The 27,429-nt window shown below is 35.7% G+C and overlaps 1 protein-coding gene across 8 annotated transcripts in view; it reads right to left on the reverse strand.

The window, feature by feature from the left end:
• Positions 1-954: 954 nt before the first annotated feature.
• TRDMT1 (tRNA aspartic acid methyltransferase 1) overlaps positions 955-27,429 on the reverse strand; it is a 73,055-nt gene continuing 46,580 nt past the window's right edge. For 3 of the 8 annotated variants that reach the window (XM_063670435.1, XM_054503529.2, XM_063670437.1), the window contains 9 exons: positions 23,170-23,246; positions 16,494-16,565; positions 15,810-15,875; positions 14,646-14,715; positions 13,492-13,575; positions 11,780-12,123; positions 9,008-9,065; positions 7,834-7,963; positions 955-3,467 (listed from right to left, as the gene is read on the reverse strand). In XM_063670435.1, coding sequence (XP_063526505.1) covers positions 3,367-3,467; positions 7,834-7,963; positions 9,008-9,065; positions 11,780-12,123; positions 13,492-13,575; positions 14,646-14,715; positions 15,810-15,875; positions 16,494-16,565; positions 23,170-23,246 — 1,002 coding nt within the window. In that variant the 3' untranslated portion in view covers positions 955-3,366. The other 5 variants (XM_054503530.2, XM_054503533.2, XM_054503532.2 and 2 more) reach the window with 5 other exon arrangements.

Below are 27,429 nucleotides of genomic sequence, written 5' to 3' on the forward strand. Positions count from 1 at the left end.
GTAACCTTCTGTTCATAACATAAGCAACTCAGGAAAACCCACTTTAATCTCTTTGTCTATGTGGGATTAAAATTTGGTCCTTATTGTGTTATCTTGGCTTTTTTAGAAACCTCTTGTTTCTAAACTCTTAAGTTATCAAAGCAAAAGAGCAACCAGAGTGAATTTGGTTTGGATGCAGATGCAGCTGGCCTGCAGAATGCATCCTTTAGTAGGTGCTTGATGTTAGATGAAATGTGGTTGCTTCTTTGTTCTGTTCTGCTATAGCTAAAATCAAATCAGTTGTATTTATCTTTAGTTCATTTCTCTCTCCTCAGAAGTCTCCAACTGAATCACTCTAGACTTGAACTAGGTTGAGATGGGAGCAAAACCCAGATGGTGATTTCTGCCAAGGAATTCCACCCCTACCAATGCGTTGAATTGCCTGCACTCATCTCTAACCCCATCCAATTTTACATCCCACATGGTAGCAATACAGCCTCTCAGGGCAACTTAAAAGCCTCTCTACTAAATAACTTTACCTCTTTGAAAAGTTGGATCATTTCAAGCAACAGTTTACCCTCAAATTTCTAAAAAAGTGCTGGGTGGACCCTCACTGTTCACAATTTCGACTACTGTTTTTGCTTCTTTAGAAGGCTCTACTTTTTGAGGAAGAATAAGTTGGCTGAAGGTTGGAGGTATTTTCTCATCTTTCCAGACATAGGGCAGTGCCCACGGTGCAGGTGTGATTTAACAGCCAGAACACCATGTCCAGGGTCCTCTGTGCAGGTGATGCTGTCATTCCTCTCTCCTGCCTGCCACTGAGGATTGTCAGGCTCTGACCCCTCCTAAAATGACTACCCACCTCTTCAAAATCATTTTCCAATTATGACTCATTTTGTTTACATTAATTGATTTGGTCATCTTTTAGTTTTGGATCCTGAAGACATACTAAAAGAGCAGGGATGATGGGAAAAGGAGAATGAAAAATCAGTTTACTGTTAGGTATGGTGAAGACTGAATTACACATAGTTCTCCGAAAATGAGAAGCTATGTTTTCCAACATCTGAATAAATGTACAAGTCCAAATATCAGGAAACAGAATTTCCAGTGCAAATTTTATATACAGCATTATTACCAAAAGCATATAGCAGACATTCCATAAAATAACATTTTCCAAATTAATTATGCATACATATACATCTGCTAATTGAATGACACTGGTAGATACATCTTCATTAAGATGTGAGTTTTATGCTTGTTACTGTATATTTTCAATTATGAATTAAGGGCAAGAATCACCGTCTTCCTGTGAATACATTTCCATAATTTAAGAATTCCACTAAGCTACATTCTGTCTTCCAGTTTGTAAGCAAATGTCTCTACAGACCTTTCAAGTGTTTATAGTTGGTGCACAGTAACTCGACACTTATTTTGTATAATGTTGCTCAACTGAATGTGGGATACTATAATTATAGCATAATTATTCGTAGTTACAGTGAAACTCTAAACCATTTTATTTAGAATATTTCAACAGTGAACAGAACCTACATGAAAGTGTGCCAAAATAATTTGCGATTGTTTACTGAAATTTATGAGACTTGTAATAGGCTCTGTCTGAACACATATGAAAAATGTAGATAGTGATAGTTTCTGTATATGGGCTGTCTTACAGCTTCCCTATATTCATATTTATCTATGAGTCCTGAAAAATTGGTAATAAAGTATGATTTTTTCAATTGCAGTAAAATATACATAATGTAAAATTTATCATTTTAACTATTTTTAAATATACAGTTGCAGTGGCATTAAGTACACTCACACTGTTGTGCAACCATCCTCCCCATCCACCTCCAGAACTTTCTCATCACCCCAATCAGAAACTTTGTATCCACTACGCACTAACTACCCATTCTCCCTCCCCGCAGAGTGGCTTATTTCACTTCGCATAATGTACTCAAGGTTCATCCGTGTCACCGCGTATGTCAGAATTTCCTTCCTGCGGAAGGCTGGTACTATTCCACTGCATGCACGGAACACACTTCCTGCATCCATTCATGGGTGAATGGGATGACACTTGGGCTGCTTCTACCTTTTGGCTACTGTAAATAATGGTGTTATAAACACTGGTGTAAAAATATCTGTTCAAGTTTCTGCTTTCAATTCTTTTGGGTCTATAGCCAGAGATGGAATCGCTGAATCATAGGGTAATTCTATGTTGAATTTTGTGACGAACCTCTATAGTGTTTTCCAACAGCAGCTGAACCATTTTACGTTCCCACAAGCAATGCACAAACTTCCAATTTATCCACCTCAAAATAGTTGATTTTTAAGAAGAAAAATTTGAATTAAAATCTTGTAATACGATTTCTGGACTTGTTTCTTTCCATCTCTCTTCTCTTTGTCACTTGCTTTTATCACAAACCATAGAATTTATGATGCAACACTTAGTTTGATTAGAAACCCTAATTCCAAGAGGTCTGCTGAGGAAGAGAGACAGAGAAAGTTAAAAGTCATAAAAGTTAATTCACAGTGTATGTTGCCACAGTAAAGAACAACTGCGGGGAGGGGAGTAGTGTCATATGACATGGGATCAGAGGGCAACTTCCTCTGATCATGAAATCTTAACGTCATGCTACATTCCTCAGTGTGCAAAGGCAAATTCAACTCAGAAGCTGAGAAGACAAAAACAAGCTTTGATAATAGCCAACTAAAGGAAAGTACATACAAAATGAAGAAGGAAAAATGAGTTTTGTCCTTCAGATGAGAGGCTGAGGAAAATGTAGATAATGTGCACCAACAGTTTCTGTGGCCGCTTGATGGAGAGGTAATCAAACATTTAGGATTATTTTTCCTGAAATATTCTTCAGACTGCTGTATAAATTGAATAATGATAATTTGGTTTACATATCATATGCATTTGTTTAGATGAAATAAAGAAATATTTACAGGATTGGAAATTAAGTAAAACATTCAATGGGCTAGAATTAGAATCATTATTTTAAAATTAGAAATAAAAAACTTCTTTAATTAACATAAAAATGTTATGCCTGTTATGACATTTCACAAGATACTCATGTAGAAACTAAAGCTCTAGTGCTCCTTGATTTGTTTATAAAATCATTTTTAAAAAGAATATTCCACATATATATTTACCAGTTTCATATGAAAATATACTCTCCACAAAGCATAACAATAGTTCGTATTTTATAAAATACAGTAATATAAATTTGAGGAAACACGTGGTTTTTTTTATAAAATCCAAATTTCTTATTAAAGACAGATTAAAATAATTTAGTTAAATTTCACCAGAATTCAAAATAGAATTTCAGAATTACTCTCTGAAAATGAAGGAATATCATATGACCATCTTTCAGAGTTATTTCAAAATTATTCATATAGGATTTTGATTAGTTTAGCTACTACATGCACGTTGAGACTATTTCCAAGTAGGCGATAACGCTGTTTCACTGTTATCTTCTCAGGAAATCCTAAAAAGACAAAGAACAATTTAAAGAAATCATTTGTAATCACAATTTCCAGAGATGAAAGGATGTATCCTTTAGTAAGGGCACAGTGGTCATTTCATAAATAAATCACTAAGGTCTCCATGAAGTTTTATTAACAAAAGAGAATTTGGAGCCAAAAATATTCTATAACATTATATTGCCTACACAGTGAGATAGTAACACATCACATTATGTGTTATGCTCAGCACACACACACGTACACATATAATATCCACAGAACTCAGAGAAATGCATGTATTAGTGCACTTTTTTAAAAAGCTGTGGCTGCCATTATTTCACAGTTCTTTCTCTGATTTAATAATCATTTTATGGATATAATTTGCATAGCATAAAAATCACCCATTTAAAGTGTACAATTAAGAGGATGTTAGTATAGTCACTGAGTTTTTCAAACATCTCCATTATCTAATTCCAGAATATTTTCATTTCTTCAAAAAAAAATTTCGTACCTATTAGCAGTCACTCCTTATTACCTCCCTGCCCCCAACCATTAATCTACTTTCTGTTTCTAGGGGTGTCTACTGGATTATATTTCATATAAATGGAGCCATAAAATATGTTGTCTTTTGTGTCTGGTTTCTTTCACTGAACATGTTTTAAAGGTTCATTCACATCATAGCATGTACTAATACTTCATTCCTTGTTGTCGGTGAATAATATTCTATTGTATGGATTTATCACATTTTATTTTTCCATTCATTCATTCATAGACATTTGGATTGTATCTACTTTTTTGGCTGTTGAGAATAATGCTGTTATGAACATTCATATATGTTTTTGTATAGACACATATTTTCAGTTCTCTTGGATGTATACATAGGGGTGAAACTGCTGGGTCACACAGTAACTCTATGTTTAATGTTTGAGGAACCATTAGACTTTTTTTCAAAGCAGCTGCACCATTTTACATTTGTACCCAGCAGTGTATGAGGGTTCCAATATCTCCACATCTTCATCAATACTATTATTGTTTGTCTTTTCTATTTTAGCCATCCTAATGAGTATGAAGTAATATCACATTGTGATTTGATTTACATTTCCCTAATAACTAACTAACATATTTTTAATGTGCTTATTGGCCATTTATCTATCCTTTTTGGAGAAATGTTGACTCAAATCCTCGCCCATTTTAAAATTGGATTTATCTTTTTTTAATTGTTGAATTGTAAGAGTCCTTTACATATTCTGGATACAAGTCCCCCACGGTTGTTTTTACACTCTGCTTCCACAAATTGCCTTTCTCATACTGGACTTCCATTTGCTACATTCCTTTCTTAAAACAAAAAGGCCCATGGATCCCTCATATGCTGGAAGAAGGCCTTGCAAACAAATATCAGCATAAAAGACTGTCCACGTACAAGAGTGTGCACTATAATGTTAGTTATAATGTCAGGATTTCACATTCAGCATACTCTAGCATAGCAAGGAAATAAAGGAAAAATAACTTAGATGAGAAAATGAAAAAAAATTAGGAGCATTAAGAATAGCAAAATTTCACATACTCGTGAGGAAAGTAATGTAGAATTAGTTACAATAAAGTTGCTTCATTGACACTTGACATTTTATTAACTGCAATAAAATAACAGCAATTACTGTTGCAATTAAACATGATCATAAACTTTCTATTCTAAAGATAATATCTTAGGCAAGCACATTACTTATCTAAAATTATTTACTTCAAAGTAGCCAGAGGTACAAATGTAACTACAAACAGGCTTTTAGACTATCCAAGAGATGATCTTTTGCAATATTACAGTTACCTCAGAAGGAAAGAAAGGTTTGAAAAACAAACAAGTAAGATTTGTACAAATTATATCTATGTGTATGCACGCGCATGTGTGTGTGTGTGTGCGCATTTGTGCATATTTCTTTAAATCTAAATTATTAGGTTGGCACAAAAGCATTGCAGTTTTTGCCACTGAAAGTAAAGCATCTGTGCACATTTCTTTAAATCTAAACTATTAGGTTGGCACAAAAGTAATTGCAGTTTTTGCCATTGAAAGTGATGGCAAATTACTTTTGTACCAGCCTAACAACTTGTAAAAAAATGACATAATTTTTTAAGTTAAAAGACAACTTTTAAAAAACTTAGATACATTAAAAATAACAATAATAATCCTCAAAAACAAAGAAACACGGGATGAACAAGGTCAAGATATCAGCTTTCACCCATAAGGGCAGGTTAGTGTTTTTCTTCAAAAGCCCGCTACCACAGAATACACACCACCAGTCACAGAACCAGGACAGAGCGTTTGGAAGGATTAATGCAGATCCATCATTGCCAGTAGACAAACAGCTCAAACAATGCCCATTTTTGGACCCAAGGTCAATAATGTTGGAAACACACAGGAAGGACAGTTGTGTCACGGTGCTGCTCAGTGGCGACAACAGGGTAAGCTCAACTCCACAAACATATCACGTATTTCAAAAGGAGGTTCAGTAATTTCAAAGGCTGTTTTTCTAAGTATTATACATATATATTCAGAGAGCTTTGAAAAATTCTATTTTACCCACTTAAAATTTTTAAAAATGAGAAAATATTTATGAAATAAAGATTATAAAAGTAAATAAATGGCTCATTCTAAAAATGAAAGCTAAAACAAATTTTACATTATGTCTCAGATATTATATAAGAATTTCATAAACATTAACTCATTTAACTATCACAATAACTCTATGAAGCAGGAGTTATGATTATCCTCATTTTACAGAGAAGTAAACTAAAGAAGGGAATGGTTAAGGTGGGGCTGGGATATGAAATCACTCAGTCTGACTCTGGGCTCTGTGCTCCTTACCAAGGTTCAGTATTACCAAAGTGACTACTGCCCTTTGAAAACAAAAAAGCCCTAGAAAAAAGCTGAGGAATTCATTTTAATTAGATAGTTAATCTCTTTTCTGTCTTCAAGAGTATGTCTGATTGCTCATCTGAAAAAAGGAAAAAAAAATAGTAGCTAGGAAAGCAGACTAGGAATGAGAATTCTTGAGTCTAATTCTCAGCTCTTTATTTGTTTTGTAATGCTGTCACTCGTTGCGTGACATAAACTAAAGGAAAGTTTGTGTTTTTCTTAAACAACTCTCCCCAGGATATTTAGGACAAAAATGAGATCACCAAGAAAGAGGCAGGGAGTACAAAATAAACCTGGTTGCTGCGACTACGCTCAGAGAATCAATTACCAAGAGGGTAGTCAAATTATATTGGCAGTTTGTTCCCTATGTACAAAATGGTTGTGTTCCAAAACCTCAGCTTAAATCCATTATTTAGAATTTGAAACATGATCTATTAAACCCATTATTTATTTGAAGGATAGTGCCATATTAATATTACGAAAGTATTGGACTTAACCAAGTTTGACTTTTCTGCATTCAAACTCTCAGAGTCCTCAAAAGCACATTTCCTCCTTCTCTAGCCAGGGAAGCAGGCTAGGGAGGTCAGTCTTTCTCCCAGCCCATCAGCCAGGTACTGGGAGCATGCCCACCCCAGGCCTAAGAAACCCGCAGCCTCCTCAGAGCTGAGAGCACTGGCCCTGGGAGTGGGATCAGGGAGAGGGCTGGGGCATCTCTGAGAAGGCCAAAGCAGTGTGTCCAATCTCTTCAGAGCACCAATCCCTGGACTTCCTGGACTGCCAATGGAGTTAGGCTTTTGACTTTATCACTCTACAACTAAATCTTCCCATTTGTTCTTGAGATTCCTTGCTGTAGGTCCCCAATCTTTCATCAATTCTGTATCAATTCATCTCCTGTGTCAATTTCATCTTGAGTCCCCCTTTCGTTCCATTAGGAAAGCTCCTTCCTAGACAGCCTCTCCACCTCCTCTTTCTCCACCTACCCCTTGTAGGGAAGGATAGGGGCACGCAGCTGACACAGGTGTATCTCTGAGGAGAATAAATACCAATACACCCCCACCCTTCCAAAATAATCCCTCAACTGCCTTTTAATTTATAAAAAAGGCAATCGAAAGCATTCTTTCGCAAGCTCTAGTGTGGGGTGATTAGGAGAGGACCTCTGGAAAAGAAAATAAGCTGGAAAGGGGATGCTATGCACAGCCATCTGTGGAAAGAAGCGAGGAGTTGCCAATGTGACCCTTCTAGCCATGCCAACCTCTGTGGCCCACTAGTGGAGTTAGAGAGAGGGAGAATGAGTCAGGAGAGAACTGAATGAGGCAGTTATGAGGGGAAAGAGGGCAGAAAGTTGCCATAAATGGCATGATCAGGAAAGGAAAGAGGTTTCTTGATCCTATTTGTTTAGGCAAGTCCTAGACACACAAGTCCCTAAAGATTTTTGAGAGTTTTAATACATGAAAGCTGAATTCTGCATGTATCCCACATACCGAACTCTGGAGGAAATCCAAGGAGATTTGCTATTTCTTTAGGAGTGAAATATCGCAGTTTAAGCATTAACAGCTTTGTTATCTGTTCTTCTTGTGACAAATTGGTAAGGGATTTGTAGATATTCTCAACCTGTAAGAAAATACCCAAGATAACTAAAAAAGTAATGTGCAACTAGATTTAAGATCTCCTGCTGTGAGATAGTTTAAACTCGATGGACATACAGTCTGCTGTAACACACAGTGGCAAAGCGCACAGGGCAAAATGGCTCTGTGCAATAGACTACATATTGGCTCGATAAGGGCAATGCAAACTTTGAAACGAAAAAAAAGGTTAACATTCAACAGATCAGGATATTTTTCAGGGTGTCTGTCATTTTTGAGCCCTTAAAATAAAATCATAAGAGTATAAACAATAAATGACAATATAAAAGAAATATAATGAAAAATGCAAAAGAAGCTTGACAAAATAATGAAGTCGATTTACAATAAAACAGGAGAATCATTAAAACTTTTATTTTTTTATACTCAGTTTCATCAAGATACTTCCTTAAAATGATTAAATATATTAAGCAACTACAATTTCTCAAATCCAGACATTCAATTGCCTATAACAGAATTTTTACCATGGGTAAATTTTATTAGTAGTTAAAAGTTTGAATCAGTATAAAAGATAATGTGATCTCACTTTAAAATTATTCAAAAAAAAAAACTTGCTATATATTAGACTTGTATTCAACCATGACACCATGAAGAGTTAACAACTGAAGTATTCATAAAGCACATTGCTAAGATTATTTTTTTCCTTAAAAGGAAGTTTTATAGTGTGTGCTGCAAAGGAGGGCTCCAATATTAAGATGTTTGTACAACATTTTAGAGAACATTAACTATTGTAGGCTGAGTTTCAACTACTATTTATGGAATAAAAGAAAAGCAGAAGGTAAAAATAAGAAAAAGAAAAACATAAAACATTCCTTGTGCATATACTCATGTAGAGCAACAAGAAAAAGATTTATTCAACAGTAATAAAATATTATATATATGAATATACATATGAATGAATAAAATATATATTCACGGCCAGTTGAATGCATAAAATTATTTTAATGTTCTCAAAGTATTAAACAATTTTAGTTAAAAGTTTTAAAGTGTTTTAGCTTTAAAACATGCATAGTACCTGCACATCCTCTGCAGTCTGTAACACAGACCCTGTCCCTTCTATGTAGCTTCCATATCTGAAAAATCAACACAACTATTATGTGGCACCTGATGTATGTGTTAATGCTAAATTTCTTAAATATTTATTGAATGAATTAATCAATCTACACAGTTACATCCTTCTGAAATATCTTGAATAATGTCACATAAATATCCTTTGTAGGTAAAAAATTACTGGGAAAAAGACATAATATAGTTCCATTTAGACGTCTCATCAATGGGCCAGGCACAGTGGCTAATGCCTGTAATCCCAGCACTTTGGGAGGCCCAGGCGGGTGGATCACCTGAGGTCAGGAGTTTGAGGTCAGCCTGGCCAACATGGTGAAATCCTGCCTCTACTAAAAATATTTAAAAAATTAGCCAGGCGTGGTGGTGCGTGCCTACCTCAGGAGGCTGAGGTAAGAGAATCTCTTGAACCTGGGAGGCGGAGGTTGCAGTGAGCTGAGATCACGCCACTGCACTCCAGCCTGGGCAACAGAGTGAGACTCTGTCTCAAAAAAAGATAATAAATAATAAATAATAAATGTATCAGAAATGAAACATGGCACAGTTTTTTGAGTTGAGTAAACACTACTGAATGATGAACTATAAATTGTCATTTCTTTTTATTAATTGTCTTGTCTTGAATGTTCATCACTGGAAAGGACACACTTCATATTCAAATATAATTCAATATTGGCTCTCTTGCCACATTAACCTAAATGTTGTATAGATGAAAAGAAATTGCTGCCATTTTTGTCATGCCTGAACCATCATTTCCTCTCAGGAACCCACCACCCTGCTCTCTAACACCACAGCAAACACAGTGCCACTGAGCCTATGTCTGCTTGTCATTTAACACAGTACGATTTTATGATCACTTTCATAAAACAATCAGACCATTATATAAAAAACTGCATAGAAAGTATAAAACACTTCAGAAATGCAAGTCATTAGCAGTATTTCTCTCTCTAAGACTATTGCCAAGCTGGCCGTTCAACATATTAGCATTATTTCTTTTTCACAAAGAAAACAGTTTAAAATAAGAATTAGAGGGAAAAAGTCAAACCAGGAAAAAAATAATTTTTTTCAAACTGTCTTTTTCATATATATTACACATATAAATATGTGTGTATATACACACAGTATCTATACCAAAAATAAATTTTACCATCAGGCTTCTTTTATGCCATCTTTACAATTAGAAAAGAATTTCAAGGTTGTTTTTTATTACAAAATTGCTAAGTCTTATTTTATGAGAGTCCTAAACAGAACCTATTGAACTGGTAATTGACAACAGCCCAGTGAAGTCTTTCAAGGTAATGGAAAGCAATAAACCTTTCCCCTGAAGTACAAGGGCAGAGTATAATAAACTCAGAATGACTCTGGTATGGTTCTATTGGGGTACAGTGTATCATACAAGATATTAATAGCCTAGAAGGTAAGAACAGAAAGCCTGAATTGACAAATCATACAACTACCTATCAAATGAGGTTGAGTAGCATTCAGAAAACAGAGATAGAGATCCTAGGCAAAATTTTTCTTTTTTTTTTTTTTGAAACAGAGTCTCATTCTGTCGCCCAGGCTGGAGTGCAGGGGTATGATCTCGAATCACTGCAACCTCTGCCCCCCAGATTCAAGCGATTCTCCTGCCTCAGTCTGCCAAGTAACTGGGATTGCAGGTGCCCACCACCATGCCTGGCCAATTTTTGTAGTCTTCGTACAGACAGGGTTTCACCATGTTGGCCAGGCTAGTCCCAAACTCCTGACCTCAGGTGATCTACCTGCCTCGGCCTCCCAAAGTGTTGGGATTACAGGCATGAGCCACCGTGCCCGGCCAAAATTTTTCTTAAAAAGGTCTAATTTTCCCCTTTCTAGGTTTAAAAAAAATTAGTGAGAAATGTATTAAATGTTCAAGAAATAACCCAAAGGAAGCCCTCTAAATGTTCATGAATAGGTAACCAGTAAAGTAAATTATATAATATACCTATACCATGAAAACAGAAAGTCCTTTAAGTACTGATATGCAATAATATTCTATTTATATTGTGCAGTGAAAAAAGGGGCATATATATAGTATCCTGCCATTTACTTATAAAGGGGGATAAAATATACACTGATATTTAAATACACTTTCAGATACAATACCTCTGGAAGATTATACAGTAAACTGATATCATTGGTTGCATGTAGGGAGAAGGACTCAATGGTCAAGAGACAGAAATGGAAGGGAGTCTTACAATCTTAGTTATCTTTTGAATTGGAAACCATGCGCATATATTACTCATGTAAAAACCTGAATAAAATTTAAATTTAAAAGTTACCCTAATATTCTCCAGATGACTCAATATTACTTCTTTAGCTTAAAATTTAATTTCTTATTATACATTGATCATAAGAGTGAACACAATTCTTTGAGGTATGATGTGCCACAGAAGTGCTAAAGAATTAGCAAGTAATAGTCTATAGAAACCATGTTTCCACTATGGGTATTTAAGTTCCTGTGAAGGTCACCAAACAAATGACATTGTCTTTTATGAGCACTTTTGTGGGTGGTGCACATAATGTTCTGCCAAATGGAATTTTTACTTGTGTTCTATTGGAACATGAAGGAGGCAATTAAGGGAAAATACATCATTCTAGCAAAAACATTTTATAAAATGCTCCTTGTTTTTAGAAGAACTTAAAGAAACAACAGCTTTAAAAAACCTGGTTATTTTGGATACAGGATGAATAGATCTTTAAAACCTACCCTTTGGTAAAGCACACGGACCTTCTACAAGTGGGCTGAACAATGTCTAATAGAAGCGCATATCGCAGCAATGACTTTGGTGGCAAAAGATACTGGTTCATGTCAGTGTCATCTTCAAGAAAATCTTTTAGCATTTTCACAGAGAGATCACTATCCTGTTGATTTTTCCTGTGAATTTCTTCTGCAGTTTCAAGCTTAAAAAGAATGGCATCTTTTCCAGAACACTGTATGCTGCTATCAAAGCTAATATTTGGTTCAATGTTCTTTTCTTCAATTTTATTTTCTACATCCATTGCATATTTTTGTGGATGTACAGATTCAATTTTGGGGAACTCCATCAGTACCTGGCATTACATAAAAATATACAAATCGTCAAAAGTTGCATTAAAAATAAGAGAAATTAATAACGTCCAGTCAACATTACGAAAAAAACCTCATTAGTTTTTATGGGGTTGCCATTAAAAGATAGAAATTGTGGTTTACTTGTATTTGTACAAGTTATTACAAGTTATTAATCATATAACTATATTGTCATCAGGCTATAGATGATTTATTTCATGGATTAGTGTTTACAGTATTTATTAATAAAAACATTCAATAAACTAACAGTAAGTATATACTGAATATAGATAAATCATATTTGTATCCTATTTGGAAGAGAAGTTTAGAAAGCAACACTAACATTTCCAGAAAACGTGTTTTGAATCAAGTTTTGCCATACTCCTTCATTAAAAAGGAAAAACCGAAACATAGCTATGATCTAAAGGAAAACTAGCAATTAAAAAAAGAAAAGCGCTTTTCACTGTGAAAGGTTATTTCTACTCATGAGTCCTATGGGAAAAACTTGTTTCTGCAAAACATATAACCATGTATAAAGTCCTATTTTGTAAAAGGAAAACCATTCCAGGAATTTTTAATGATGAAGTTTTTGAAGTCAATGTATAAAGTTACTATTAACTTAATACAATGTGTAAGGCATATTAACTTTACATTGGAATTGGCTACTATGGAAAGGGAGCAATATTAGTATTATATTATAAAGGGATTGAGGTGACACTACCAATCCCTTATTAGTAGACATGACTTTTGTGTCCTTACCTATGAAAGTTAAGGAGAGTTTCGCCAAAATGCTGAAACTCAGTTATCCATCCCCATTTTTTGAACTAAGCATGTAAAACTGCTCGCGTAATTAGAGATTCTATCTGTAGCAATTAAGCATTTTATTCTAGCTTGTACTAATCATTACTATATTTTAATCAATTAAGCTAAATAGCATTGGCTTTAAAGAAAATGCAACCTATGTATTAAAATATTTGTAAGCCACTTTTAAGATAAAATATTAAATTTTATCAAAAGTAACCAATGGCTTCTATGGGAAGGATAAAATGATAAATGCAAAATAGTCAACAGTCAAAAGGGAAATTATGGGGGAAGGAGGAAGATAACAATACTAATGATAAGTTTTTTAACTCATTTGTTTTCTAATAAGGAAAAGAAAAATTGTTTTGTTTTGTTTTTGTTTTGTTTTAAAACAATAAAAGTGGCAAGAGGAAAACGGCCTTGAAGATGGACGTAGGGCATGGTCTATACTTTAGATTCTATAGGACACAGAGACACCTACACAAAGTAGTTCTTGAAAATAAATTAGCAGACTAATATATATTTATAATAAATAAGCCATAATACTCATAATAAAATTCCAATAATAATACCTGACCAGGGGCTTGAAAGGGTAATGGCTCTAACTGAAGCTTTGCAATAAGAAAATATCGTAGCCTTGAATTTGGAATGCCAAGCTGTAAGCAAAGCAAAGCAGTTAGTTACTCTAGAAAATTAAAGAGAGCGGTACTAACTTTAGCACCAAGTTAAACAACAACAACAAAAAACTCATACGAGCCTACATTTAGCTTCTACCACAGCAAAATTTGCTACGGATTTGTAGAAGACTCCATTGTAGTACATTCTAAACTATTAAGTTGCTACTTTGTACTTTTATTTGAATGAGTTAAAGATTGAAGCTGACAAATATATCTACAAGTCACTTCCATTTTATATTTCCCAGCTAAGACGTAGTATAGATATTTTTACATTCATTATTGATAATATATTAATAATTTAAAAATTCAAATATAGCTATTCTTGGCTATTTATTACCTCATTTTGTTAAAAAAGGATGATTCACTATGTTTTACAAGCTAAAAGGCAATAAATATGAAATAAATTTAAAGAGATCAAATATGTTGCCAATTTCCACAGCTTGTATCTTGAATTTTTGTAATGGGTTTTCTATTAATTTCTGGGCAAAGAACAATATAATATGGCTAAAGATGACAAGAAACTAACAAGAACAATAACAAAAAGCTGACAGCAACACTTGCAAAATTCAAATCTGTCAAATAACTTGTCTTATCATGATCAGTTACTTACATTTCTTATCCATGAAGCAGTGTTTTCAACTTAATGTTATGTCCCCAAAGCAGTAATTAGAAAGTTACTACATGTTTATTTTGTTTTCTATTTTGGATTATTTTGAAACATTAACATTATTAATTATTAACATTATTAACACCGAGTTTGGAAATACCAAATTTGACATATTTTCAAAATATGCTATCCTTTGCTCTCTAAAAGAGAAATATAGTCTCTCTTTCAAGCTATATAATTTTTTTCATAAAATAGGTATGAATGAATTTATATGCATGCACTAAATTCTTTGGGAAGGAAGACCCATAATCTAAACTATTTTCAGAGTTTACCTATAATATTATCCAAAATAAAGCCATTCTGATTATCGAATCAAATTTCTTTTGGGAAAAAAAGCCTTTAAATTATAATTCATATAAGCATTTATAACTGTGGTACCTACAGAGGTTGGAGATAATAGAAACTCTTGGTACTGAAAGCCACAATTTTCTATTGTTTGTATCAAGAGGTCTCTAAAAAGAAAAAAAAAAAAAAGCTTTAATTCTTTACTTGGAATGGCGGTTCTTATTTAAATAATGTACACAAAAACTGGGTTTCTTTTGTTTTCCTGTTTTTTTTTGTTTTTTTTTGAGACAGAGTCTCACTCTGTCGCCCAGGCTGGAATGCAATGGTGCAATCTCGGCTCACTGCATCCTCCGCCTCCCGGGTTCAAGCAATTCTCTGCCTCAGTCTCCTGAGTAGCTGGGATTACAGGCACCCACCACCACACCTGGCTAATTTTTTTGTATTTTTAGTAGAGACGGGGTTTCACCATCTTGGCCAGGCTGGTTTTGAACTCCTGACCTCATGATCCACCCGTCTCGGCCTCCCAAAGTGCTGGGATTACAGGCGTGAGCCACCGCACCCGGCCCACAAAACCTCATTTTAAGTGAAAACTGTAACTTCACTTGTTTAGAAAGATAATGACCCTACGTTTTTACTAAGTTCAGCACCTCAGAAATAATATTGAATCAAAAGATATAGATAATTCTTTATTACAAATAAATAAAGCTGCCAGATAAATTATCCACACTGATGAAAGTCAGAATTGCTAATCTAGTGATGATCAATTTCCCATGGGAACTAGAACTTTATATTCAAGGTGGCCAGTCAGATGGGAGCACTGTTACAGACAGCAGCTGACACAAGGACTCGGGTGGATGCTTTCTCTCCAGCTGAGCCACCATCTGAAAGAACCCCGACACAGGGATTCTTCCTGCATCCAACTGTAGGGCAGAAAATACTTGTCAACAGGACCAATTCTTACTGAAAACATTTCTACTTCCACAGAAATAAGCACCAATATAAATGACTAAAATCGAGAAATGCCATTCTTACCAACCACTTACTCTAGAAAAATTTGAAAATACAAAATAGAAGAGAATCAGTTGAACAAAACTTTGTAATACTTTACATTATTAGTCAAAATCAATACTGATAAATAAGACATTTAATATATAAAATGTCAGAATGTATGCACTGGTTTTTAAGATTTTTATTTCACAACAGTTCCCACTATAAGATATACCAAGCCTAAGATGCATGCAAGACAAATACATTTTTTTACCTTGTAGAAGACACTTCAAAACCTTTAACATTTTCCAAAAGAATATACTTTGGTAATTTTTGTAATCTATAAAAAAAATAAACAAATGGAATTCTAAATATCTCATTACTAAGAAGAAAAAGTAAAGAAAATCATTACTTGTGGGAAATACGAGGTAAGTAATTTTCTGAACTCTTTTTAAAATGGAATTTTATAAGGCTGCAGACAACTTATATTTTATTCATTTTTTCCTTAAACACAGCACACTTGATAAAGTTAACATTTGAAATGTTGATTTCCATTGGAGTTTATCTCAAGCATGGGTTCACACAGAGCCTCTGTGGTGACAACTGAAAGGGCTGCTACTCACATAGAAGGGTGGCTTTAAGGGTTTGCACATATTTCCAGGCCATGGGTAACAGCATTCACTAACATTAGCACCATCTGCATCAACACTATGAGCAGAGGCAGCAGAATCTAGCTAGTAGGCTGTGATTCCCTGTCACTCACTGTGGTGGCAAGCATGGAATTGTGAAACATTTGCAGTTACTCTATTAGTCATGGCAGGAGAAGATAAATGACATGCCCAATATCTCAAGGCAGCATGTATAAATGGCTATCCTCTACAAAATGACAAACGTCACATTCTTCCAGACCTGGAGTTTCAAATTAAAGGTAAACTTGTACAGGAACCTAAGTTTTTACCTTGGGAGAATATCTAGAATATATAAGAAGCTATTCGTCCTTGAATCAGTCATATCACCCTGCCGGCCAATCCTAAAGGGGTAAAAAAAAAAACCACAAGTTTATTAGGAATCTGATAAAAAGATGTCAAATCACTTTTTAAGTCAAAACAGAGAATAAAAATAAGTTGGTCCTCACAAAAAATAGGGTCATCTTTGTTGTTACAGAGAAGAAAATACATTTATTCATTTAAAAAGAAAAAAGGGGTCCAGGCACAGAGGCTCACGCCTGTAATCCCAGCACTTTGGGAGGTGAGGCAGGTGGATCACTATAGGCCAGGAGTTCGGGACCAGCCTGGTCGACATGGCGAAACCCCGTCTCTACTAAAAATACAAAAATTAGGCCGAGCGTGGTGGCTCACATCTATAATCCCAGCACTTTGGAAGGTTGAGGTGGGCAGAACACTTGAGCCCGGGAGTTCCAGACCAGCCTGGCCAACATGGCAAAACTCCATCTCTATTAAAAATGCAAAAATCAGCCGGGCATGGTGGGGTAGGCCCGTAATCCCACCTACTCAGGAGGCGGAGGCACAAGAATCACTTGAACCTGGAAGGCAGAGGTTTAAAAGAAAAAAATCCTTACATATCTAATAAATACACTTAAAATTTATCTTTATAAAACAATATGACAAATGACTTACATTAATCAAAAAAGAACAAGAAGTCAACGCAGAATAAAACCAACTGCTCTCTTAAAATCACTTTGTTTAGGAAAACACACACACATGTGCTGGCTGACTACACTTTTTGCTCTCCCCTTGGTGATATAACCAGAGTTCAGATGAATGAGCTGCTGAATGGAGTAGCAACCCGAAGCTAATGGCACTGGTGGCCAATCTAAGCCAATCAAAGCAGTAGGTAAAACTAACACAATTTTGTCCAAAGTAAATAGGAGAGACTTAAGCTGAAGTCTAGATTCTATAAGCAGGAGGTGCAACTTGGTTAGAGTAACTAGGGTCAAAACATGTCATGTAAACAGGCAGTATTTGGGCTAGCAAATAGATCCTACAAGTAAGATTCACAACATGACCAAAGATAAAGCAGAAATGAAGACTTGAATTGAGCCCGAGCAGCAGGAACAGAGGATAAAGCAGAAATGAAGACTTGAATTGAGCCTGAGCAGCAGGAACAGAAGACCAGGGTTCAAAAGCATGCGTATAGAGGGAAATTTATAGCACTAAATGCCCACAAGAGAAAGCAGGAAAGATCTAAAATTGACACCCTAACATCACAATTAAAAGAACTAGAGAAGCAAGAGCAAACACATTCAAAAGCTAGGAGAGGGCAAGAAATAACTAAGATCAGAGCAGAACTGAAGGAAATAGAGACACAAAACACCCTTCAAAAAATCAATGAATCCAGGAGCTCGTTTTTTGAAAAGATCAACAAAATTGATAGACCGCTAGCAAGACTAATAAAGAAGAAAAGAGAGAAGAATCAAATAGATGCAGTAAAAAATGATAAAGGGGATATCACCATCGATCCCACAGAAATACAAACTACCATCACAGAATACTATAAACACCTCTACACAAATAAACTAGAAAATCTAGAATAAATGGATAAATTCCTCAACACATACATCATCCCAAGACTAAACCAGAAAGAAGTTGAATCTCTGAATAGACCAATAACAGGCTTTGAAATTGAGGCAATAATTAATAGCTTACCAACCAAAAAAAGTCCAGGACCAGACAGATTCACAGCCGAATTCTACCAGAGGTACAAAGAGGAGCTGGTACCATTCCTTCTGAAACTACTCCAATCAACAGAAAAAGAGGGAATCCTCCCTAACTCATTTTATGAGGCCAGCATCATCCTGATACCAAAGCCTGGCAGAGACACAACAAAAAAAGAGAATTTTAGACCAATATCCTTGATGAACATCGATGCAAAAATCCTCGATAAAATACTGGCAAACCGAATCCAGCAGCACATCAAAAAGCTTATCCACCATGATCAAGTGGGCTTCATCCCTGGGATGCAAGGCTGGTTCAACATACGCAAATCAATAAACGTAATCCAGCATATAAACAGAACCAACGACAAAAACCACATGATTATCTCAATAGATGCAGAAAAGGCCTTTGACAAAATTCAACAACACTTCATGCTAAAAACTCTCAATAAATTAGGTATTGATGGGACATATCTCAAAATAATAAGAGCTATCTATGACAAACCCACAGCCAATATCATACCGAATGGGCAAAAACTGGAAGCATTCCCTTTGAAAACTGGCACAAGACAGGGATGCCCTGTCTCACCACTCCTATTCAACATAGTGTTGGAAGTTCTGGCTAGGGCAATCAGGAAGGAGAAGGAAATAAAGGGTATTCGATTAGGAAAAGAGGAAGTCAAATTGTCCCTGTTTGCAGATGACATGATTGTATATCTAGAAAAACCCATTGTCTCAGCCCAAAATCTCCTTAACCTGATAAGCAACTTCAGCAAAGTCTCAGGATACAAAATCAATGTGCAAAAATTATAAGCATTCTTATACAACAATAACAGACAAACAGCCAAATCATGAGTGAACTCTCATTCACAATTGCTTCAAAGAGAATAAAATACCTAGGAATCCAACTTACAAGGGATGTGAAGCACCTCTTCAAGGAGATCTACGAACCATTGCTCAATGAAATAAAAGAGGATACAAACAAATGGAAGAACATTCCATGCTCATGGGTAGGAAGAACCAATATCTTCAAAATGGCCACACTGCCCAAGGTAATTTATAGATTCAATGCCATCCCCATCAAGCTACTAATGATTTTCTTCACAGAATTGGAAAAAACCACTTTAAAGTTCATATGGAACCAAAAGAGAGCCCACATTGCCAAGTCAATCCTAAGCCAAAAGAACAAAGCTGGAGGCATCATGCTACCTGACTTCAAACTATACTACAAGCCTACAGTAACCAAAACAGCATGGTACTGGTACCAAAACAGAGATATAGACCAATGGAACAGAACAGAGCCCTCAGAAATAATGCCACATATCTACAACTATCTGATCTTTGACAAACCTGACAAAAACAAGAAGTGGGGAAAGGATTCCCTATTTAATAAACAGTGCTGGGAAAACTGGCTAGCCATATGTAGAAAGCTGAAACTGGATCCCTTCCTTACACCTTATACAAAAATTAATTCAAGATGGATTAAAGACTTAAATGTTAGACCTAAAACCATAAAAACCCTAGAAGAAAACCTAGGCAATACCATTTAGGACACAGGCATGGGCAAGGACTTCATGTCTAAAACACCAAAAGCAATGGCAACAAAAGCCAAAATTGACAAATGGGATCTAATTAAACTAAAGAGCTTCTGCACAGCAAAAGAAACTACCATCAGAGTGAACAGGCAACCTACAGAATGGGAGAAAATTTTTGCAATCTACTCATCTGACAAAGGGCTAATATCCAGAATCTACAAGGAACTCAAACAAATTTACAAGAAAAAAACAAAGAACCCCATCAAAAAGTGGGCAAAGGATATGAACAGACATTTCTCAAAAGAAGACATTTATGCAGCCAAAAGACACATGAAAAAGTGCTCATCATCACTGGCCATCAGAGAAATGCAAATCAAAACCACAATGAGATACCATCTCACACCAGTTAGAATGGCGATCATTAAAAAGTCAGGAAACAACAGGTGCTGGAGAGGATGTGGAGAAATAGGAACACTTTTACACTGTTGGTGGGACTGTAAACTAGTTCAACCATTGTGGAAGTCAGTGTGGCAATTCCTCAGGGATGTAGAACTAGAAATACCGTTTGACCCTGCCATCCCATTACTGGGTATATACCCAAAGGATTATAAATCATGCTGTTATAAAGACACATGCACACGTATGTTTATTGTGGCACTATTCACAATAGCAAAGACTTGGAACCAACCCAAATGTCCAACAATGATAGACTAGATTAAGAAAATGTGGCACATATACACCATGGAATACTATGCAGCTATAAAAAGGATGAGTTTATGTCCTTTGTAGGGACATGGATGAAGCTGGAAACCATCATTCTCAGCAAACTATTGCAAGGACAAAAAACCAAACACCGAATGTTCTCACTCATAGGTGGAAACTGAACGACGAGAACACAGGGACACAGGAAGGGGAACATCACACACCGGGGCCTGTTGTGGGGTGGGGGGAAGGGGGGAGGGATAGCATTAGGAGATATACCTAATGTAAATGATGAGTTAACGGGTGCAGCACACCAACATGGCACATGTATACATACGTAACAAACCTGCACGTTGTGCACATGTACCCTAAAACTTAAAGTATAATAAAAAAAAAAAGCATGCTATTTATCTTCAGAGTCTTAAATAAGTTACCTGGCATCATTGGTCAGTTTCCTCATACCTGATGGCAGGACCAAAACCATCAGTGGATCTGAGGTTCAGCTATGGGATTAGACTGGATGTGAACAGACTTCTCAGAAATCTTCAGTTCTTATTTGTCCTTTCCTGTCACTTTCACATGAGGACTACAGAATCAGTTACTCCTGCCATCAGCAGCGGGAGCTGTGCTAAGACAAGGGGGAGGTGGGAGTAGGAAAGCTACGGGGCCCTCTGCAGTATTACCTGAGGCTTCACAGAGCTGGAGCTGCATTCCGCTGTGTATATCCTGCTCACTGTACTCCACAGGCCACACTCTTGCACATGCCTAGAGCCACCCTGAGATGGAATGGCCTCTGCCTGCTCTGATAAACTCCTAATCTACTTCCAGACACAGTTCAGACATCACCTCTGAAAGAATTCCCTTCTCTTGGTATGCGGAAAGCCCTTTTCTCCTCTTTACTCCTGTGACACTTTCAGCATTCTTTTATTATATAGCTTATAAGATAATTTGAGATAACATTATAAGATAATTATTTGTCAGCCATTCCCATTAGACTATGAGCTCCCAAAGGACAGGAACTACAGCATCAAAAATAATGCCTGGCTTGTAGGTGAACAACAAATCCTTGGGAAATTCATTTCCTAGAGAATTGTTTAAATAAATCCAAACGTAGATGGAAATTTGGCATTAGAATATTCATTCACTGAATTAGACTGGTTATTACATATGATATTCTACTTAAAATCATGGAATATATAAAATGATTGACAAATCTTGGCTCTGACATTCTTTAATTGTATATCCTTGAGAAAGTTAACCTTTCTATGCCCCAGTTTCTCATCTGTAAAATCATTATAACAGCAATGGCTACCCCATAAGCTTGTTAAATGACATCCTCTGCGTAAGACACAGACACTTAGAGGATTACTATTGCTATTATCATTTAAAATAATTCAAAATACTCTTATTAAAAATACCTAAATGAAAATGAATTAGTCAAGATTTGGTCGAAGACATAATTTCCTGAAACATATAGCCAAATATATATACATATACACATATATTTAATTTTTTAAATGAAGAGATTGTAATGTTGCTATGAAAAGTCAGAATTATTCATATGAATTTTTCAAAATTCATATGAAAATACATATGAATTTTAAGTAATGTAAAGTTCACAAGTGCATGCTTAACTAGCTTTTAAATTGTACAATTAAGCAATTTAGGACTTGAATATTTATTGTGGAAATTCACTTTGCTTAATCAGTATTAGAAAGATATTCTTGAATGCTCATTAGTTTAAATGAATTAAGGTACTTTGGGCTGGAAATAAACATTGTGTCTTAGGTAAGTATAAAAGAGGCATCCTACAGTCTTGCATATCTACTTTTGACCAAATTAATTTGCTCATCTGGTAGCAACTGCTATTTCCTTTGTGATTAATGCTTAATTATAAATATGAATGGAGGCTGGGCATGGTGGCTCCGCGTATAATCGCAGCATATGGGGAGGTCGAGGTGGGAGGATAGCTTGAGCCCAGGGCCAGGCCAGCCATGGCAACATAGTGAGACACCATCTCTACAAAAAATTTAAAAATTAGCTGGGCATGGCAGTACATACCTTTAGTCCCAGCTACTCAGGAGGCTGAGGCAGGAGGATTGCTTGAACCTAGAAGATTGAGGCTGCAGGGAGCTGTGATCATGCCACTGCACTGCAGCCTGGGTGACAGAGCAAGACCCTGTCCCAATAATTATTATTATTTAAAAACAAATAAATACATACATAAGTAGATAAAAGGATTTATGAAAAAATTTCCAAACCATGAAATGCAGCTAATAAACTTCAGAGTGTCCATGTTTGACACTACGGTATGATCTGATTTAGTAAGTCCTTCAGAAGCACTTTCTCTACACTTGATATGGTTTGACTGTGTCCCCATCCAAATCTCATCTTGAATTTCCACAAGTTGTGGGACAGACCCAGTGGGAGGTAACTGAATCATGGGGGCAGGTCTCTGCTGTGCTGTTCCTGTGACAGTGAATAAGTCTCATGAGATCTCATGGTTCTATAAAGGGCAGTTTCCCTGCACAACCTCTCTCTCTTTACCTGCTGCCCATGACTTGTTCCTCCTTGCCTTCTGCCATGATTGTGGGGCTTCCCTAGCCACATGGAACTGTAAGTCTAGTAAACCTCTTTCTTTTGTAAATTGCCCAGTCTCGGGTATGTCTTTATCAGCGAATGAAAATGGACCAATACAACAGTGAAATATTTATGACACATACCTTGTGAATGGCTGGCACGGAGGGCTCATTAAAATCATATTGAAAGATAATCTGTCAAACTCTTCAAGTGTAATGCCCTGAGGAATGAACATTCAGGGGGAAAAAAGAACATAAAAACATGGATAGAATGGGGAAGAAGGAAAATACAAGTATAACTAAATATATCAGAAACTGAAACAGTTATAATACAATGCTTGTCAAATCAACTTTGGTTAACTAACTTCTCAAAGCAATCCTGTGAAGGAAGTGGGGCAGTAAACTGAAGCTACAAAAAATTAAGTGACTTCCCCCAAGGTCCCAGCACCAGCCCAGAGCTGGAACAGTTGTTTCCTGGATCCTAAGCACATTTGGCCTGTATCACGCCTCAAGTGTAACATTGTTTTCTGCAGCAAAATGTGGAGAACCTTATTTTATAATTGACAATTTTCATGGGGATGGGGTCTAGGAAATTTTTAAATACCTACCTGTCAATAATGTTCTTTATTAAGCAAATGTGATCTGCAGACCAGTCACCATCCCTTTCATATACATCTGTTAATATATTATCAAATGGAAAAGGGCCTCATTCTCAGATATCCACAATTATTTTGTTTTGCAGTTGTGTGCAATGAACTTCAAATGACTGTTGACAAGATGAATCAAAAGAATTCCTAATGGGCTAAGTAGCTGAAAAACTGTGCTATGTTGCTCCCTTTCTATATCTCAGAAGACAAACACAGGGAAGCATACGTCAGGGGTTTGCCAACTCACATTAAGCACTCTCAGTGCACATCTTTAGCTAGAAACTTAAAGAAATGAGCCCAGAATCAAAACCTTCCTAATTACAGCCCACTTCTAAGAAGTTCAAGCACATGAACAAAGCAGGAAAAGCTTTACTCTGAATTCTGTGAAGAATGAGTTAACGTGGGAACATGTTAGTTGTCTCCATTGTATTAACAGTTTGAATGTGCATGTCTATCAGTTTTTGATCATAGGATTTTAAATAATTAAAGATACATCTGTGAAAATGAAATCAAAATCAGATATTGAAAATTTCCTAAAGCACTTCTCGACTCCCCAGTGCTAAGGAAAGCAATCTGAAAATCCTACAGTAAGCAGTCTGCCAGAACACACGGGCAGGGTATTAGCACATCGCATTCAAGTTCAACAGCCTGTACATACAGGGCCATTATGATAAGCAACTGGACGTGGAATGATAACAGCTAAATTCCTAAAACTAAAGTAAAAATAAAACAACAATTTCTCATAGCAATTATTCCAGGGGCATCCTATGTCTAGAATCAAAAGGAAGTAAACAGAGTCAACGTCTCTAATATAGCTAGCCACTAAAAAAATTACAGCTGTAACAGATTCTTGAAAATGGTGATTTTTTTTAATAGTGTAGGCCAACTGATAAGGCAGTTAGGCAAAAAATTCATCACTAAATTGAACCATTCACAACTTATTTAACCTGGTATTCTAGGTCAATGAAAGTGTATTTGTATTAAATAAAGTAGTCATGGAAATACACAGGTTATTTTTAATGACTAAATATTTTAAAGCCAATGGAAATTGATTTTTTACATTATATGACTATACAAGTTAAGGAAAATGCTTTTGCTTTCAGATAATATTAGATCAAGTTAGTGTGCTAACACTGTTCATCCTGTATTGACTGGCAGGTGTATTTGTCCCTCTGCCTGCCTTATTGCTTATTTTCTCAGAAAGTTTTCTGGCTATTCTTAAACTTAATTTTCATTTGAACTTTAGGAAGAACTTGGCAGATTAGAAAACAACAACTTTTGACTATTTTATTGAAGTTATAGTGAAAGAGAGCCAATATTTTTACAATATTCAGCCATCCTATCCAAGACCACAGTACGCTTTCATCATTTTTCAAGTCTCTTTAACTCCCATGTGAGTTATATAGATTTCTTGTTATATAGATTCTTGTGTTGTTACTAAAAATAGGAACTTTCTCCTATTATGTTTTCTAGTAGGTTTTTGTTAGTATATAGTATGCTATAGGTTAGCATATTTTTGTAGACAGCCTCCTTATTAAAGCACTAATTATTCCTCATATACTATTTTTGCTTAACTTGTTGGTGTTTCCGGCATACTCAATCACATTTTTAAATCTTTATTTCTATTTATATGATATTTCTCTGTGTAAGTACATTAGTTAACAGATCCACAACAATATCAAGTAATAGTGCTAATGGTGGACATCCTTGTCTTTTTATTATTTTAATGAGAATACTTTTAAAGTTTCACCATTTGGTATGTTACTAGATTTAGACGTGTGTGTGTGTAGTCAAGGTCTCAGGCAACCAGGCCAGCAGTCATGCTCTTAACATTTGCATTCTTAGTCCCAGAGCCTTTATTCTGAGGTCTCCTTGTTTGAGGCCTTGAGCAGAACTTCTCTGCCAAGGCCTCCTTATGTGGGGAGGTGTGGGAAACCCTGAAGACACTGAAGACACCTGAAGAGTGTGCCATTCTGACTCAGTCCCCAGCACTTTTCCACTGCTAGCCCTCCCTGCTTTCCCTTCCTTTAAGGCCAAGATTCCCTCAACAGTGAGAGGGCCCTCACATATACACTGATCCATGGGTAAATGGAACCGGGAGAGTGGCATTGTCTCTGCTTTTAGATTCTTGCCAGTAACACCACCATAAGTGAGTGAAGGCTTAACTCTTTCGTTTTTGGTTTGTGGCCTTCATCAGCTACTATAACGCTGTTGACAGCTGAGCTTTCTCTTTCCCATCTCTGCTGAGACCCTTACAATAACACTGAATAATGTCCTAAAAAATTGATAGTTTCATTTATCTGCAAAGACATATTTTTTGTGTCTCACTGCCTCTTCCCACTGCGATTACATTATTATTTCTACACTGCAAAGCTTTACAACATTTTCACCTATTTTCTAACCATAGTTTTCCTCCTAACATGGCAGCTTCATTCCTGGGTTTTCTACTTTGATTCATCTCTTCCTCAGCTAGATGAAGTGATGCAGTCATCTGTTCCAGAAGGGCTCATGGATGTTATATTGTAAATTTCATTCTAGAAAAATTTTTATCTATTTTCATTAAGAGTTTTTGTTCCACTGGAGTCATTCTCTTCTTCAGAGGCATTAATGATATTTATCATGGATCACTCTGTCTTCAGTAGCTATCATTTACTCTACAGTATGTAACTGGAGAAAGTGAAGAAAGAGAACAGAGATTATTTTTGAAGCATTAATGGTCAAAATCCCCAAATTTGATGAAAATTATAAATAAGAAAAGCACCACAAGGTCCAAGCACTACAAAAAGAAAAACATAAAGAGCACATCAAAATAAAACTTTTCAAAACATGTGATATAGATAAAATCTTAAATGTAGACAGAGAAAGACACAATATATTAAGAGGAATGAAAACAGAAATTATTACAGACCTTAAGTCAGAAATTAAGTAACCCAGATAACACTGGAAAGTATTAAAAGAAAACAAACAGATTTTTACAAAAATATCTTTCAAAATGAATGCAATCAAACATTCAGTGGGCCAGGCACAGTGGCTCATGCCTGTAATCCCAGCACTTTGAGAGGCTGATGTGGGAGAATCAGTTGAGCCCAAGAGTTTGAGACCAGCCTTGGCAACATAGTGAGACCCTGCCTCTCCAAAAAAGAAAAAAAAAATGAGTAAAAATTATATTTCACAATGAAGACAAAATAAAACACTTTTTTACTCAAAAGCACCAAGGTAATTTGTCCCTTTCCACATATAGCCAACAAGAGATGCTAAAAAAGATTTTTCAGGAAGAAGAAAAATTATATCACATGCAAACTTTGATTTAAAATACAAGGATAAAAAGTGCTGAAAATTGTAGATATATAGATAAATGTAAAAGACTTTTTGTGCTTTTTAAAAGTTCTTTAATAGATATTTGACTACTTAATCCAAAACAATGTATGCTGGTGCCTATAACATTCGTAGCAGTAAAATGCAAGACAAAATATTAAAATAGACCAGTAGGGGAAACTGGAGGAATACTGTTAAAATTTAAACATAAAGTGGTATAATGTTATTTGAAGGCAGGCTTCCACAAGTAATAGATGCATATTGCAAACCCTAGAGAATCCAATAAGAAAATAAAACAAAGATAGATATAGATTATAGATATTTAAAAAGAAATTTCAGTTTACATTGAATAAATATTATGACTAATTGTGTTTAAAAAGACATTAGTGAAGAATAATGAATTTTTTAAAAATCCAAATAGGCAAGAACAGAGGAAAAAAGA

This window comes from Pongo pygmaeus, chromosome 8, assembly GCF_028885625.2.
Source record: "Pongo pygmaeus isolate AG05252 chromosome 8, NHGRI_mPonPyg2-v2.0_pri, whole genome shotgun sequence".
Taxonomy (NCBI): Eukaryota; Metazoa; Chordata; class Mammalia; order Primates; family Hominidae; genus Pongo; species Pongo pygmaeus.